The 19,169-nt window shown below is 36.4% G+C and overlaps 1 protein-coding gene across 2 annotated transcripts; it reads left to right on the top strand.

Moving 5' to 3' along the window:
• The first annotated feature begins 1,309 nt into the window (after positions 1-1,309).
• On the top strand, positions 1,310-18,903 carry LOC128243263 (organic cation/carnitine transporter 2-like). 2 transcript variants are annotated; one of them, XR_008262804.1, is made up of 8 exons: positions 1,310-1,554; positions 2,165-2,477; positions 2,625-3,046; positions 7,530-7,751; positions 8,285-8,367; positions 8,819-8,936; positions 15,061-15,262; positions 17,810-17,885. XR_008262804.1 is itself a non-coding variant. In XM_052960915.1 (8 exons), exons 2-8 carry the CDS (start codon positions 2,166-2,168, stop codon positions 17,972-17,974), a joined length of 1,395 nt encoding a protein of 464 aa, XP_052816875.1. In that variant the 5' UTR covers positions 1,310-1,554; position 2,165; the 3' UTR covers positions 17,975-18,903. The 2 variants fall into 2 exon arrangements, 1 of the variants encoding a protein (XP_052816875.1); XM_052960915.1 differs by having other exon boundaries at positions 15,190-15,262; positions 17,810-18,903.
• Positions 18,904-19,169: the final 266 nt, after the last annotated feature.

Genomic DNA, 19,169 nt, shown 5'->3' with positions numbered 1-19,169 from the left:
CCATCATGCCCCCAACCTGTACACAGGAGGAGGTAACTCTATCAAGCATTTTGACAAAATTATGCCCCTTTTTCAAATTACAATTTATGTTAAAGTTTGTGTACCACCTCAAATACTTTCCTATTCAATTTATGTAAATATATCGGCACATAATGTATTGCTTTGAAATCTAATATAACAGTGATCAATGCATGTTTTTCCAAAACTTTTCAGTCCATACACCGAAAAGCGGCGGAATAGTCGAGCGCGCTGTCTCTGTGACAGCTCTTGTTTTTATTTATTTTCTGTTTGTAACATATTCCTCAAATGCGTTTGTGTACTTGATCTCAAATGCATAGTAGCTTTATTTAAGTTAATTAAGAAGAATAACTCTAAACTTCATATAAAATATGAAGTAATGCATTATATATAATATATGCACTATTATTGAAGATTGTTGCGTATACACTAAATAAATTGCTAACAGCAACAGAACTGCTTGTTATTTTAAAAGTTTTATTAACATATACAAAAAAAAACGTTTCCCTTTTACTCCTAGTATGTTTCACTTAGTCATTAATTAAACTTAAAGTGTCCGGCAATAACACTTCAAGCCCGTAGAGGCAGCACCTTTGTTCATATTACCGTTAACACTACTCTTAGATGCAATTGGATTATAATACCTTCAATCCATTTGTCGAGATAAAAATCCGCTTTCAAAATACAATTGAATATATCACATACATTTGACGATAATTTGAACACACTTTCGATAAAGTACTCATTTCGTTACCAATCACAATGCAATTTCCTTCATATTTGTAAAACATTTAAAAGCCTTTCCAATTTCGTGAATGCTGAGTTGATCATACTGGATTTGGTTAAAATTTATATAAATCATCACATTACAAAAAGTTTCTGATTTTTCATCTATATAATTAAACACATCACTACCGAGACCTTTAATTAGTCAACATACGTATTTAAAGTTATTGTATTCGCACTAGATTTATTATAAGACTTAAACTGTTTCTAAAACTGATTTGTATACTTTTCTTTCAGTTCTCTATTACAGGCCTTCTTCGTTGATAAAAGCACGTAAGTATACTATTGTTATTGTCAATCTTGTGGTCACATAAAAAATGTGCTTTATTACAATTAAATATGAATAAAATAAACCACACAAACACGTAAAGGTTTTTATCTTAAACGTTTCGGCGTAACGCCTTCATCATTGTATTACAATTAATCAAATTACAAAATTCTATATAAACATTACCATATTACGCTTGAGGTAAGTAAACCGTTCTACAGTATATGATATCGAGAAACAACTATACTGTGTTCATTAATCTTGTTGCATATGCTTACTTATAATCCTGATTCGTTATATTCTGTTATGTTATTTGCATATCAATCTTTTGCATGTACGAGAATTAGACCGTATATAAGTCACGATATGAGCGTCGCAGTTATATACTGGTTTTTGGTAGCTTACAAGTAGCATTTATTCTGTGCATAGAATAGTTTCAACTTGGAATAAACTGACTGAATTGAAAATAAGTGTGATTAAAGGTTAGTACCGAAACATTTGAATAAATTGCATATCCTGTATGACTACAAAAAGGGACATATGATGTATATTTTACGTATTTCAGGTCGTAATTTGAGACAGTTTCTAAAACTATTTACGTTAAATATTCCGAACTGTATCTGTAGGTAAGAAAAACAATCGTTTATTTGAAAACGAAATTTAGCCTTAAGAAATATGAGAAATTTATTTCATTTTTGCAAGGACAAAAATTCAAAGATTCTTTATAGAAATAGCAATTTTACAATCGCAGTTAACTATCACATTAAGTTGATCGATTAAATTCGTGCACTTATAAAGGTTTACATCATGTGTATTTTTCCGCCTACCTCCTCGAATGGTCGACGAACAAGGTGAAAATTAGTTAGGAGGAACATGTACAGGCTCACGCCATTGTGATTTTTAAGCATTGCTTCAGGAAACTAAGTGAATGCATACTCCTGGTCCTTCGATAATACTTTTTACTTAAAGTGGTAATCAGAATTATGTTTTAATTTGAATTTCCAAACCATAATGCTGAATGTCGTATCCATGTACCAATTAAAAGATGTAATCACACCTAAACTTAATAAATGTACCTTGATATTCTTACAGGATGGTAGAAAAGGAACTTACTCCTGATGAAGTTATAGAGGAGCTAGGTGGATGTGGACGATTTCAATGGCGGATCAATGTGATCGCTCACCTCATGAAAACCATAATCTGCTTTAGTACAACTGGCATGATTCTCATATCGGCAACCCCGAGATGGCGATGTGCGGACAGCAAATTGTGTACGAATAACACCCTAATGGAATCATTTAACGAGTCAGCAGCCTCCGTTTGTCCTATTAAAACGTGTTCCATTGGAAACTCCTCATGCCAGAATATTCAGTTTGAAGATAGAATGAAAACTATGGTAACCGATGTAAGTTTGTACCATCAGTTGTAATAAAATCAGCTAGTCGAGTATATCTTAATTTTATTTTTTAATATATAATACCATTATATGTAATTACTTGTCTTATGAAATGCCTGCTTAACTATCCTTTTACATTGTTCTTGTCATTCGTAGTTTGAGCTGGTGTGTGAGCGAGACTTCATACCAAGTACAACAATGTCAATACAGATAGCAGGCACGCTTGTTGGCAATGTGGTAGCTGGACAATTTGGAGAATTGTTTGGAAGAAAACGTCCGTTCTTCATGGCGTTAGTTATAACTATGGTCTTCAACGTCGTTGGATTTTTTTCAAAACATTGGGTTGTGTTTGCTGTTTGCAGATTTTTTATTGGACTTGCTGCTGGTTTTTTCATGACAATGAAATATGCATTATTGTGCGAGTTTTCATTGGCAAACTGGCGATCTTGGATAATAGGATTCCCTTCTTGGCCTATAGAAGCGTGTGTGCTTGCTTTTTGTGCATGGTTGCTAAAGGACTGGCGTTATATTCAAATCATGACAGCAGCCATCGGAATCCCATGTTTGATAGCGTGGTGGTAAGTAGGCCTTGTTCAGTTTCAATATTTCTTAAGCTTTAATCAAATTAATCATTTTAATTTATTTATTAGACAACCTATATACGAAAATTTAAAGTATGAACCTATCCAACCAAACACATGTACTATTGACCTTCTAAGTATAGTTCTTGGCAAATATCTAATTTTTTATTCAAATACTATTCATACTAGTTGGCTGGACTGTACCTTGTCCGGTCTGTATCTTTATTGTGCAGTATACGATTTTCAAAAAGCTTGCCATGAACGTTGGCAGTGTGTCGTGCAGAAGTCTCAGGTCTGTAGCTCAAAGTGCACGCTTTGGAGGTCGAAATGTGAAATGAATACAAGCGATCAAACTATAACTTTGCTACCTCTTAACAATGCATTCCAAGATTGCATAGAGTTTTGGCAAAAAGGTTGATGACGATAAAGTGGCGATTCGCATACAAGTCCCATGTATTTTCCTCAAAGGTCAAGGTCACATTTTAAGTTCAAAATGGGTACAGTTGATGGTACTGGTCTTGACTGAGCCTTGTCCGGGCTGTATCTTTATTATGCATTAGAGGGTTTTCAAACAAATACTATGAGGGTTTAACCATAATGAAAGTGAAGTAGTTCAACGAACTTCGGATAAGAGCTGTGTACTTAACCGATTGCTATTTTCAAGCCGCTGTGCTATCTGACTCTGTTTAAAAAACTCAAGTTAATGGTTTATATTGGAACTATATCAACTTAGCTTTAGTTAATATCAAACTGTACTTTACACTCATAAATAACGTTTAATAAAATGTTTAACCTCCTAACAAGATTATCGGCCTAATGTTGTTTCTGTGCCAAATATTATGTTTCGATTGTCTGCAATCAATAGTTAGTTGAAAAACTTGGAAGGTCATGATTGCAACGGGATTAATCGTATACATTGCCTTAATCAACTTTATATGTCTATTAAAATGCTCAAATTAAAGAACTTCAACCACGTTTTGTTGTTACTGTATGTTATAAAATTGTAATGATTTACTTGATAAACCAAAGTTCATTTAGGAGTGTATTCAACAATTAGATATATACGCACAATCAGCGAAACACAAAAGTGCAATATAGACAAACTAATTAAATTCAACAATTAATAATTAACCAACATTAGAATCGCCTCATGGCAAAAATTAGCGTCTGAAGAACCACAACTTCAATCGATAATGATCATAAACACATCCTTTCGTAACTATTCAGGTGTTTAAGGAGCTCTCAAAGTCTTCGAATGAATATTTCAGACCCAAAAGTTCTACTAGAATATATATAGATGTAAGTTTCATCACGTTGACACCATCTAAACAGCACGTATTGTGGTTTTGTGCTGATACATATGCAGCATACAGTTTAGCATACAAGCCCAGTAGCCTCATATTTAGCAAAGAGTCTCTTTGAGGGCAATGCGAGGCAAAAAATCCACAAAGCTATAGAACAACAAACATTATACAAATAGTAAATGATCGTTCATTTGCAAATGTTAGGTTAACCGCATTAGAATGATGTTCTCAAATTAAGCATGAACGCATGAATAGTTCCAACAAGCTGGTTGGCGCCCAACCACACACTGAAGACATTATTTGTTTAATATGTTTCTTATTTGCAAAGATATCATGAAGAAGCCACGTTGTTAATTGAATAGTGTGATACATTATGGCACACACGCGTTTCTATACTGCCGATAGCCATCTTTTTGAAAGTAATATATTTTCAACAAATCTGTCACGAAATATTTCTTGTAAATATTTGACACACTTGAACATATTGAAAAGAAATATGTTTTTTATCATTACAAAATCATTTTACTTGAAAACTAAGGAAAATAGAAAATGTAAACGTCATTATTCTGTTACTCCCTTCCATTTTCATTAAGAAAGGTATTTTCTGTGCTAGTTTTACGCTTAAGTGCAACGACCTTTCTACTACAACCAATTTAGCTACTACAGTAACTCATCTCGTCATTAAACCTTAGATATGAAGGAATACTTAGGTATCAAGGATAAAGGGTGTCTCAAATATGATTGTATAAGGGAAATACTCATATTTCTAACAGCTCGACGTTTATTCTTTTAAGTTGTGTCAAGGTACTTTAACAGCTGTTCCAATTACTTTTATACCATCAGAGATATGTTAAGTACAGTTTATTTTATAGTTGAAAACTTGAACTCATTAGGTACTAAGTAAACATTGTTTTTTTTGAAAGTCACTAAATATCTTTGCCAACCGAAATTCTCGAGCAGTGTCAGCACAACTAGGTCCCAAAATAATTTATAAAACTGACTTACTTTGCCATTGACAATACCATATTTCAGCCACGTATCTTATATTATTTATTTTGTTAACTAGATATTTTACGAGAGTAAGCATTTAGAAACACAAGCTCTATCCGTTTTGATAGATATTTCTGCTACAATCATTGTTACGAAACTTCTGTTTAAAGAGTGTTTCACTTGGTGTCGTGCACGAGACAGGCCTGTACCTCAAAGGTCAAGTTGAACTGAGAAGTTTTGAAAAAAAATGATCGTGCTGAGCCTTATCCCTGCTGTATCTCTAGTTTTAATAGAGTGATTATTATGTGTTATGTATCTAAATCGCATACACTGTCCGGAATGAGTCGCATGACTGTTAGGTGCTTTCCTTGTTGTCATGTTTGCGCAAACTATATGTGTAATTGTGTAAAATAATGACTCAAAAATTAAACAACTGTTTTATTTGCATGTTTTGTAAATCGCTTTGAATTATATACATTGAAAGTTTAATATTACATTTAAACTTCAAAAATGAATGAAGAATAAGTTTTCAACTATTTATTCTTTGTTTTTTCCTGATTCGTTTTTAGCCAACTGCATCACAAAGTGCTAAAGGTGAGCTATAGAGATCTGTCTGGCGTCCGTCGTCCAGCTTATACACATAATATTTACCTTAAACGCCTGCAGAATTTTAATATAATCTCACAGGGATTTTTTTGTGTGAAGCTATTTCAAAGTTGTCAAATAAATGAATACAATGCATAACTCTGGTTGCCATTGCAACCAGAAGGCAAAACTTCAAAAATCTTTTTGACAAAACACAAACCATAAGGCCTAGAGTTTAGATGTTTGGTGTGTAACATTGTCTAGTGGTCGTCTACTAAGTCTGTATAAATAATGTCCCTGGGAGTAAAGCTGGTCCCAACCCGTTAGTGACAAAGTATGCATACAAACATAAATATAATGAAATTCTGAAAATCATTTCCACTGTATGTTTATGATATTGTATATAATATTGTAAAATAAAAAAAATGATACAGAGTGAAATTTCCATACGGTTAAAATCTTTTGTTGAAGCTATACTCTAATTAAAGAAAATGAAATTTGTAAAGAATTTCCGAGGTCACGCCTTGCGGTTGACCTACACATGACCGGTCAACAATCAGCTACTTCCTACCCATTTATATAAAAACTTCAGAACTCATAAAACAAGCACAGAACATTTTGTATGATGCATATATCTCAGTGTATATAAATCTACCTGCATTTGCCAGAATGCGGGCATCGGTTATGTTTCTGTGACTGTTCTTCTTTACTTTTTAGAAAATAGTAATTTCCTAATAAATTTTGATGCAGAGAACTATATTCTCTATCAATAGTTAGTTGTGTGTTTTTAAATGCAATAATAGGTTTACAATACGTTGATTGAACATGTTTAATTACAGGTAAATGGAATACATGTTTAAAAAAAAAACACTTTGACTCTTAGCAGACTCTGAAGCGTAAAATATCATATAATATCTGTTTAAAGCTACACTCTCACAGATTGATCGTTTGACAATCCTTTATCTTGGAATGGGCCAATCTTTGAGTTAATGTTTGGAAACCAGAGATATAAAACTGCAGACAAAAGATCAGACCGCAGTTGTTCTTATTTACATTCGGAAATTATAATGCTATGACTGAAAGCGTAACTAGAGCTTTAAGAAATATTTTCAGCAGTTTTCCAAACGATTGACATATTGCAAGTTAAGCTGTAGGTTATTTGATTGGTAAGAAGTGATCTTAGAAAGTAGTTTTTGGTAAATATTGACCTTAGAATATTCCTTGGATAAAATCAACTAAGCTCAACTGCCTGCTCGGGCACAGAGCCGTTTTATTACCTACTTCATTACTTTTGGGCGAACTACCCAACAGATGTTTATAAGCAGTGTTTTATTTACATCTCAGGTGAGCGATTCAGGGCCATCATGACCCTCATGTTTGTTTCCTCAGACTTGCTTAATTCATCCTACACTGTTTAATTGTATGCGCGTTTACACATTATGTCATATCACGTTTTATGTCAGGTTTAATTCTGTGTTATTGACGATAGTTACCTGCCATTTTAAAAACATGTGTCAAATACAATTGTTTGATGATATCCTCACAATGTGCGTTTAAGCTGGATCGTTTATCCTCTAAAGTTAACATATTTTTTGTTACAGGTGGATTCCAGAAAGTTTCAGATGGCACGTAGCTCATGACAGACAGGATGTTGCAGAGGGCATTATTCAGCACGTGGCTAAAGTAAACAGGAAAAAACTAATGGCTACTGATCATATCTTACATAAACCTGAGACGGCTGTAAAGGATAGAAAACACACGATACTTGACCTGTTTGCATCCAGAGAGCTCATAGTTGTCTCACTACTTTCAGCACTTATTTCGTTCCATATAAGAATATATTATATACTTTATACATCGATTCCGTTCTATTTTTTATTCAAGTTTTAACTCGCTAAGTACTTGTAAATACGATTGCTGATGATTTAGACTATAAGCATAAATATTAGCGTTAGTATGTGTCTCAGGCAGGGTGTTTAACATCAATATTTATGCGAAAAGCTACAAAAACAAGCTCAGTAGCAAAATGTTTAAACATAATCTTGGTTAAACATTTAACTTTTTTCGAGTATTGTCCCTACACTTTCCTTTTTTTCTTTAGGTTTGCATTGGGCTTTGTGTCATACGGCATTTTGTTCGGAATTCAAGCCTTGTCCGGAAACATCTTCTTCAACTTCTTCCTGTTTAAAGTGGTCGGAATCCCCTCTAAGGCAATAGCCATGTGGCTCCAAAACAGGTTTGTGTATTTTGCGTTATTACCTGGTTGCATTTGGGTTGTATTTTTACCCGAAAGCACAAACCACAAGAGGATAAACTTTCGCTGACGTCTTCACTAATATCTTTTTTTCTCCCTTAGATTTGGACGGCGTATAACAGCAGTAATTTGCTTTGTAACGGTGGCCGTCGGAGGGCTCGTCGTAGGAGGTGTTCAATCAGCAGGTTGAAAAATTCGTTGTATATCTATAAATATAATATACAGATTGTATTGCGTTGGGGGTTATCAAACAAGAAATTCAATACGTCCTTTACACCTAATTGAGTAAAGTTTCCTGAAGCATTTCACTCACTTGTCTTTTGTTTGAAGTTCAAAACAATGACTTATTTAACATACCTTACAAATACATTAACCAAATTGAACGAGTGACATGCTTGACTTTGTCATTGATAATTTAGGAGTATTCTGGGATGTACTAAAATACAAAATGTTTTGAAGCCTACGTATACATTTTTTCTTGAGAGCCTCAACTTAAGAATATCGTTAAATAATATGCATGACGAGTGCTTATGCTTCATATGCACTAAACAAGGACATACTGAACATATTTGCTTTAATAGATAAAATTTGAATTGTAACTTGTTGAAATAGTATTAACTTGTCATTTCCATTCAGATGCACCTAACAAGGGTATGTTGACGAACATATTTGCCTTGATAGCAAACATTGGCATCACAACAGCTTGGGGTCCAGTGCAGACGATGACCATTGAACTGTATCCGACTGTTATAAGGTAAGACCGGTTCCAGTCCAGACGATGACAATTGAACTGTATCCGACTGTTATAAGGTAAGATCGAAGTCCAGTACAGAAGATGACAATTGAACTGTATCCGCCTATTATAAGATCTAAGCCGGGGTCCAGTACAGACGATAACCAATGAACTGTATCCGTCTGTTATAAGGTTAGAGCCGGGGTCCAGTAAAGAAGATGACCATTGAACTGTATCCACCTGTTATAAGGTAAGAGCCGGGGTCCAGTACAGACGATGACCATTGAACAGTATCCGCCTGTTATAAGGTAAGACCGGTTCCAGTAAAGACGATAACCATTGAACTGTATCCGCCTGTTATAAGGTAAGACCGGTTCCAGTACAGACGATGACAATTGAACTGTATCCGACTGTTATAAGGTAAGACCGGTTCCAGTAAAGACGATGACCATTGAACTGTATCCGACAGTTATAAGGTAAGACCGGTTCCAGTACAGACGATGACCATTGAACTCTATCCGCCTGTTACAAGGTAAGACCGGTTCCAGTAAAGACGATGACAATTAAACTGTATCCGACCGTTATAAGGTAAGGCCGGTTCCAGTACAGACGATGACCATTAAACTGTATCCGCCTATACTAAGATGAGAGCCGGGGTTCAGTATAGACGATGACTTCTTCAATGTTTTTGGCAGTTATGAATCGAATGCCGGTTGCAGTACAGACGATGACATTTAAACTTTAGCCGACTCTTATAAGGTAAGACCAGTTCCAGTACAGACGATGACCATTGAACTGTATCCGACTGTTATAAGGTACGACCGGTTCCAGTACAGACGATGACAATTGAATCATATCCGCCTGTTATAAGGTAAGACCGGTTCCAGTAAAGACGATGACATTTAAACTGTATCCGACAGTTATAAGGTTAGACCGTGGGCCAGTACAGACAATGACCATTGAACAGTATCCGCCTGTTATAAGGTAAGACCGGTTACAGTACCGACGATGACCATTGAACTGTATCCGACTGTTATAAGGTAAGACCGGAGTTTAGTACAGACGATGACAATTGAACTGTATCCGCCTGTTATAAGGTAAGACCGGTTCCAGTACAGACGATGACCATTGAACTGTATCCGACTGTTATAAGGTACGACCGGTTCCAGTACAGACGATGACAATTGAATTATATCCGCCTGTTATAAGGTAAGACCTGTTCAAGTTAAGACGATGACATTTAAACTGTATCCGACAGTTATAAGGTTAGACCGAGGTCCAGTACAGACAATGACAATTGAACTGTATCCGCCTGTTATAAGGTAAGACAGGTTCAAGTACCGACGATGACCATTGAACTGTATCCGACTGTTATAAGGTAAGACCGGAGTTTAGTACAGACGATGACCATTGAACTGTATCCGACTATTAAAAGGTGAGAGCCGGGGCTCAGTACAGACGATGACCGTTGTACAGTATCCGACTGCTATAAGGTAAGACCGGTTCCAGTACAGACGATGACTGTTGTACTGTATCCGACTGTTATTGGTTAAGACCGGTTTCAGTACAGACGATTACCATTGAACTGTATCCGAGTGTTATAAGGTAAGACCGAGGTCCAGTACAGACGATGACTATTGAACTGTATCCGACTGTTATAAGGTAATACCGGTTCCAGTACAGATGATGACTGTTGTACTGTATCCGACTGTTATAAGGTAAGACCGGTTGCAGTAAAGACGATGACCATTGAACTGTATCCGACTGTTAAAAGATAAGACCGAGGTCCAGTACAGACGATGACAATTGAACTGTATCCGCCTATTATAAGGTCTGAGCCGGGCTCCAGTACAGACGATGACAATTGAACTGTATCCGCCTGTTATAAGGTTATAGCCGGGTTCAAGTAAAGACGATGACCATAGAACTGTATCCGACTGTTATAAGGTAAGAGCCGGGGTCCAGTACAGACGATGACCATTGAACTGTATCCGCCTGTTATAAGGTAAGACCGGTTCCAGTAAAGACAATGACCATTGAACTGTATCCGACTGTTATAAGGTAAGACCGGTTCCAGTACCGACGATGACTATTGAACTGTGTCCGACAGTTATAAGGAAAGACCGGAGTTAGTACAGAAGATGACCATTGAATTGTGTCCGACTGTTAAAAGGTGAGAGCCGGGGCTCAGTACAGACGATGACCGTTGTACAGTATCCGACTGTTATAAGGTAAGACCGGTATCAGTACAGACGATGACTGTTGTACTGTTTCCGACTGTTATTAGGTAAGTCCTGTTCCAGTACAGACGATTACCATTGAACTGTATCCGAGTGTTATAAGGTAAGACCGAGGTCCAGTACAGACGATGACCATTGAACTGTATCCGACTTTTATAAGGTAATACCGGTTCCAGTACAGATGATGACTGTTGTACTGTATCCGACTGTTGTAAGGTAAGACCGGTTCAAGTAAAGAGGATGACCATTGAACTGTATCAGGCTGTTAAAAGGTAAGACCGAGGTCCAGTACAGACGATGACAATTGAACTGTATCCGCCTATTATAAGATCTAAAACGGGCTCAAGTACAGACGATGACAATTGAACTGTATCCGACTGTTATAAGGTAAGACCGGTTCCAGTAAAGACGATGACCATTGAACAGTATCCGACTGTTATAAGGTAAGACCGGTTCCAGTACAGACGATGACCATTAAACTGTATCAGCCTATACTAAGATTGGAGCCGGGGTTCAGTATAGACGATTACTTCTTAAATGTTTTTGGCAGTCATGAATCAAATGCCGGTTGCAGTACAGACGATGACATTTGAGATTTAGCCGACTCTTATAAGGTAAGACCAGTTCCAGTACAGGCGATGACCATTGAACTGTATCCGACTGTTATAAGGTACGACCGGTTCCAGTACAGACGATGACAATTGAACTGTATCCGACTGTTATAAGGTAAGACCAGTTCCAGTACAGACGATGACCATTGAACTGTATCCGACTGTTATAAGGTACGACCGGTTCCAGTACAGACGATGACAATTGAACTGTATCCGCCTGTTATAAGGTAAGACCAGTTCCAGTAAAGACGATGGCATTTCAACTGTATCAAACAGTTATAAGGTAAGTCTGAGGTCCTGTACAGACGATGACCATTGAACGGTATCCGCCTGTTATAAGGTACGAGCGAGGTCCAGTAAAGACGATGACCATTGAACTGTATCCGCCTGTTATAATATAAGACCGAGGTTCAGTACAGACGATGACAATTGAACTGTATCCGACTGTTTCAAGGTAAGACCGAGGTCCAGTACAGACGATGACTATTGAACTGTATCTGACTGTTATAAGGTAATACCGGTTCCAGTACAGATGATGACTGTTGTACTGTATCCGACTGTTATAAGGTAAGACCGGTTGCAGTAAAGACGATGACCATTGAACTGTATCCGACTGTTAAAAGATAAGACCGAGGTCCAGTACAGACGATGACAATTGAACTGTATCCGCCTATTATAAGGTCTGAGCCGGGCTCCAGTACAGACGATGACAATTGAACTGTATCCGCCTGTTATAAGGTTATAGCCGGGTTCAAGTAAAGACGATGACCATAGAACTGTATCCGACTGTTATAAGGTAAGAGCCGGGGTCCAGTACAGACGATGACCATTGAACTGTATCCGCCTGTTATAAGGTAAGACCGGTTCCAGTAAAGACAATGACCATTGAACTGTATCCGACTGTTATAAGGTAAGACCGGTTCCAGTACCGACGATGACTATTGAACTGTGTCCGACAGTTATAAGGTAAGACCGGAGTTAGTACAGAAGATGACCATTGAATTGTATCCGACTGTTAAAAGGTGAGAGCCGGGGCTCAGTACAGACGATGACCGTTGTACAGTATCCGACTGTTATAAGGTAAGACCGGTATCAGTACAGACGATGACTGTTGTACTGTTTCCGACTGTTATTAGGTAAGTCCTGTTCCAGTACAGACGATTACCATTGAACTGTATCCGAGTGTTATAAGGTAAGACCGAGGTCCAGTACAGACGATGACCATTGAACTGTATCCGACTGTTATAAGGTAATACCGGTTCCAGTACAGATGATGACTGTTGTACTGTATCCGACTGTTGTAAGGTAAGACCGGTTCAAGTAAAGAGGATGACCATTGAACTGTATCCGGCTGTTAAAAGGTAAGACCGAGGTCCAGTACAGACGATGACAATTGAACTGTATCCGCCTATTATAAGATCTAAAACGGGCTCAAGTACAGACGATGACAATTGAACTGTATCCGACTGTTATAAGGTAAGACCGGTTCCAGTAAAGACGATGACCATTGAACAGTATCCGACTGTTATAAGGTAAGACCGGTTCCAGTACAGACGATGACCATTAAACTGTATCAGCCTATACTAAGATTGGAGCCGGGGTTCAGTATAGACGATTACTTCTTAAATGTTTTTGGCAGTCATGAATCAAATGCCGGTTGCAGTACAGACGATGACATTTGAGATTTAGCCGACTCTTATAAGGTAAGACCAGTTCCAGTACAGGCGATGACCATTGAACTGTATCCGACTGTTATAAGGTACGACCGGTTCCAGTACAGACGATGACAATTGAACTGTATCCGACTGTTATAAGGTAAGACCAGTTCCAGTACAGACGATGACCATTGAACTGTATCCGACTGTTATAAGGTACGACCGGTTCCAGTACAGACGATGACAATTGAACTGTATCCGCCTGTTATAAAGTAAGACCAGTTCCAGTAAAGACGATGGCATTTCAACTGTATCAAACAGTTATAAGGTAAGTCTGAGGTCCTGTACAGACGATGACCATTGAACGGTATCCGCCTGTTATAAGGTACGAGCGAGGTCCAGTAAAGACGATGACCATTGAACTGTATCCGCCTGTTATAATATAAGACCGAGGTTCAGTACAGACGATGACAATTGAACTGTATCCGACTGTTTCAAGGTAAGACCGAGGTCCAGTACAGACAATGACCATTGATCTGTATCCGCCTGTAATGAGGTAAGACCGAGGTCTAGTACAAACGATGACCATTGAACTGTATTCGCCTATTATAAGGTAAAACCGAGGTCCAGTACAGACAATGACCAATGAACTGTATCCGCCTGTTATAAGGTAAGACCGGTTCCAGTACAGACGATGACCATTGAACTGTATCCGACTGTTATAAGGTAAGACCGGTTCTAGTAAAGACGATGACTGTTGTACTGTATCCGACAGTTATAAGGTAAGACCGGTTCCAGTACAGACGATGACCATTGAACTCTTTCCGCCTGTTATAAGGTAAGACCGGTTCCAATAAAGACGATGACAATTGAACTGTATCCGACTGTGATGACCGTTGTACTGTATCCGATTGTTATTAGGTAAGACCGGTTCCAGTACAGACGATTACCACTGAACTGTATCCGACAGTTATAAGATAAGACCGGTTCCAGTACAGACGATGACCATCGAACTGTATCGGCCTATTATAAGAAGAGAGCCTGGGTTCAGTACAGACGTTGACTGCTTTAATGTTTTTGGCAGTTATGAAATGAATGTCGGTTACAGTACAGACGATGACCTTTGAACTGTATCCGTCTACTATAAGATGAGAGCCGGGGTCCAGTAAAGACGATGACACCTTAAATGTATTTGACAGTTATGAAGTGAGTGCCGGTTCTAGTACAGATGATGACCGTTGAGATATATCCGACTGTTATAAAGTTATAGCCGGTATCCAGTTAAGACAATGGATATTGAAATATATCCGCTTGTTATGAAGTGAGAGGCGGGGTCCAGTTAAAATGATGTCCTTTATAGAAATACACCGGACTGTTCTTAGGTGAGAACCGGCGTTCAGTTCAAATGTTAACTATTGAAATGTATCCGACAAGCTTAAAATGTGTTCTTTATGGTTCATGTTTACCAAATCAAGTTTTATACGTATATTTAAGTATAACATTGCCGATACGCAAAGAATATACAAGATGGCATTATATGAATATGAAATAAATATGAATTGCATATGTCTTCCAAATCCGTACATAGTGTGGATTTTAAACTACATTTGTATATATTTATATTGTTCTGATGGAATAGGTACCCGTGACGCCCAGAACTGTTGGCAAGAATACAATGAAATTCCAGAGAAATGTCATTTCGTTTCCTTTTAACATTCTAAAAGTAAAGGATGAAATATACCTTCAATGACTGTTCTCTCTTGAATAGGACCATTGGATTTGGGACACTGAGCGTCTTTGGCCGCTTGTCGGCGATGGTGGGGCCCCAGCTGGTTTATTTGGTAAGCATCTTAAGAAGGTGTTTTTTGCGTGTTTTTTAACTTACAATAAATTAAATGTTGAGCTTTAACATGCGTATACGCCTTTTGGGCCGTTTTATTTGTAACTTAAAGTGACACTCTTATTCAAAATCAAGACATACACATGTATAACAAACATAAATTTTGTGTCATCAATCTTTAAATACTTACTAAATAATTCATTTATGGAGTATATTAATTACTAATAACAAGCTTGTAACCGTGTATTTAATAGCTGAAAAAGCAAAAATATTAAATGATTGGTGAATGCTAATGTTTTACAGTGGTTTTACTATAGTCTCATAAGGTAGAAATACCGTGTTTTCTGCACATTTCTTTCAAATTAAACTCGGAATTCTTCATAAGAACCATTGTTTTCGACATATAGGTCCGTGTATATACCGTCTTTTCGTTTTTTTGTTTTTTACAATTGAAAGTAAAGGACATCCATATCCTTTTTCTTTTTTCTAATGATTGAAGAGAAAACCAAAATTGATAGATTTTTCCTTTTCCGTTTATTTATTATAATCACGGAATACAGAACAAGGAAACTATTTATTTATACCGTTTTCTGTTGTTTTTTTGTTTTACAAAGTGTAAAATGAAAAACAAAAAACAAGTTATCCTGTATATACCGTTTTTCAATTTTAATGATTAAAAGTAAAAATCGAAAAAGGAACATTCAAATCATTTTTCGTTTTTCTAATGACTGAATAGAAAACCAAAATCGCTAGGCTTTTTCTTTTCCATGAAATCAATTTTACTAACGGAAATCAAGACAAGAAATTGATTCATTATTACCGTTTTTCGATTTTAGTTTTACAAAGCGCAAAAAGAAAAACGAAAAACGAGTGGCGCTGCCATTTCCAGTTTTCACATGTACTTGATGACGTCACCATATATGGTTAAGCCTACTAAACGACATAAGGGCCGAGATTTACAGGTGCCTTTCAATAATCCAACGTGAATGTAACACAGATTTATATCTGAGGTGAGTATTTTTATCAAGTGTATTGTAATATTTTGTACTTGCAGCATGAGATAATAATTTACCGAGCTGAGGCGGATGTCAATACCATTGGCGAATTAAGGTTTTCATACCTGATGCCGGGAGGAGGGGGGGGGGGCACTTTACTTGACTTGGCGGCCAACTGGAGAGGCGGGGCGGCAAGTCAAGTAACGTTGTGTACGTTTTTTTCAAACTATTGTTAAATAAATAGTACTCAACAATGCACCATTTTTGACTGAAAATAGATCTATCTCACCTCCATCCCCCACACTTCCTGCTTACATTTGATGCCATATAAATATTGATACATTGAGAGGAAGGCGTGTTTATAATATATAAAGTACTCTTTAATGAATGTTTGTAAAGAACAAACTGTTAAGAATGTGTCATTGCAATTAATCAGCGAAACAAAATTCCCAAGTTGGTGGGATGACAACCTTCAAACCCAATCGTGCCTCCCCAACCAACCCCCCCCCCCCAACCCCCCACCCCCGCCTCATTTATTAATTCCTGGACTGCCACTGTTATTGACATCAATATGTAATGCTACACATATGCAATACACTAAAACAACACTCTGACGTGTCGTCTCTAAGAAATATTGTTGAAAGATGCATCCTACTTATCATGTCAGCATATTCATTAGGTCACTGTCTAACGTATTAAACTCCAGAACTACTTTCACTTTGATTTAGACATGCTGGCAGGATTACATGTAAGCCGAATTGTAACAAGGCATGTACTCCAATGCTCGGTAAATTATGAAATCATGCTGCAGGTACAAACTATTACAATATATTTGATAAAAATACTCAACTCAGAAATAAATCTGTGTTAACGTTGAATTCTTGAAAGGCATCTGAAAATATCCCCCCTTATGTCTTTAAGTAAGCGTTAACATATATGGTGACGTCATCAAGTTCGTGTGGAACAGGAAATTGCAGCGCTACTCGTTTTTCGTTTTGTGCTTTGTAAAACAAAAAACGAAAAACGGTATCAATGAATCAATTTCTTGTCTTGATGTTCGTGAGTAAAAATGAAATCATAGAAAAGAAAAAGCCTATCAATTTTGGTTTTCTATTTAGTCATTAGAAAAACGAAAAATGATTTGAATATTCCTTTTTCTTTCTTTTTTTTACTTTCAATCATAAAAAACGAAAAACGAAAAAACGGTATATAAAGGATAGCTTGTTTTTCGTTTTTCACTTTGTAAAACAAAAAAACAAAAAACGGTATAAATAAATAGTTTCCTTGTTTTGTATTTCGTGGTAATAATTAAAAAACGGTAAAGGAAAAAAACATATCAATTTTGGTTTTCTCTTCAATCATTAGAAAACGAAAAGGATTTAAATACTCCTTTTTCGTTTTTTACTTTCAATTGTATATACACGGACTCATATATTCATCCTTTTTTATATTTTAACAATTGTATTAATTGTGGTAAATCTTATTTGAGAGTAAGAATGCTTCTTTAAAATTAAAGAAAATAACATAATATTTGTCAAAATGTTAATTTTCAGGATTCGAAAATGCCTGGCATAATGTACCACGTTATTGGGGCCATCGGAGTTATCTGTGCAATAGGAAGCCTAAAACTCCCGGAAACAATGGACAAGGACTTGGCGGATAAAATTGTCAAAAGAAATACAATATCACAATCACCCCAAACCAACACAACCGTTTAATATGTGAACATATACGATCAAAATCATAACGTACAATCTACTTTAACAGTTGAATACAGTTGCTTTAACGCGTATTTGACCGAACAGTTAGGTAAAGAACAAAACCAGTGTTATTACAGTGTAAAGGTCATTTAACCATTTAAACGGATTGAAAAAGAAATTATTAAAATTATTAATTGGATAGTGTGTTACTTATTAACAAATCGATGTATAATAACAGTGTAAATAATGGCCTGATTTTAATTAATGTACGGTTTTGAAAAAGAATCTTCGTTAAACAAAAACAAAAGAGATAATAAAACCAGTTTGTCTTTGCTTCAAATCCGAGAGTATTTCCCATTATTTTCTTAGATTATTTCTGTCAATCTTTCGCTTTTCTGTAGAATGGCATTTCACACACGGCATAATCGCAGAGAGAAGAAACAAACTGTTTCAATCATTTCTAGCCTTTATATACAAAGAGTAAAGGGAAACATCGGCTTTTTACACACTTTTATTTTTTTTAACGAAACTCACATATTTAGTCAATCTACAAGACAGAGACATCCAAACAGGCGTCAAACATGCCAAACGTCATTAGCAGTGTTTTGTTGTTGTTGCTTTTAAAAAAAAATTACATTTCTCACGATCAGGGCCGAGACAATTGTTCAGTGTTCAGTCGATTTGAAAACTCTTTTTAGTTAAAGGGAAACAGTTCAATCACTGTTATCCAACATGGAGCTTTTTCAAAAAAAGATTTGTACATTTAATGCGCCTTTACGTCAATGAGAGCGAAATAGTTGTAAGTCAGTCATGTAAGGACACTGTGACGGTTATGTGCAAATGTCATTAAAGTAAGGTTGTAACTTGTTCTTACTCTATACTTTTATAAATCATGAATGATATGCTGAAACTTTAACAAATCGTCAGCATAACTATGCGATTGACGGGATGCATGATTTGAAACAATTTTAAAAGAAAGGTTCTTGAATGAATAATGTATGAAGAATACTATTCATCAATTAGAATTTTTGTTCTTCCCTTTTTATACATTCCATCGTAATGCATACACATTTATTTTATTTATTAATAAATCAATATTTTTCAGTCTGACAACACGCTCACAGAATGTACGCAACTCCTTGAGTTTATAAAGAACAGAGGTTTATACGACACAATTGAGACTGTTATATATATATATATATAAGAAATAATG

The sequence above is a fragment of the Mya arenaria genome, chromosome 8 (assembly GCF_026914265.1).
Source record: "Mya arenaria isolate MELC-2E11 chromosome 8, ASM2691426v1".
Classification (NCBI taxonomy): domain Eukaryota; kingdom Metazoa; phylum Mollusca; class Bivalvia; order Myida; family Myidae; genus Mya; species Mya arenaria.
This window is presented reverse-complemented; position numbering and strand designations above follow the sequence as displayed.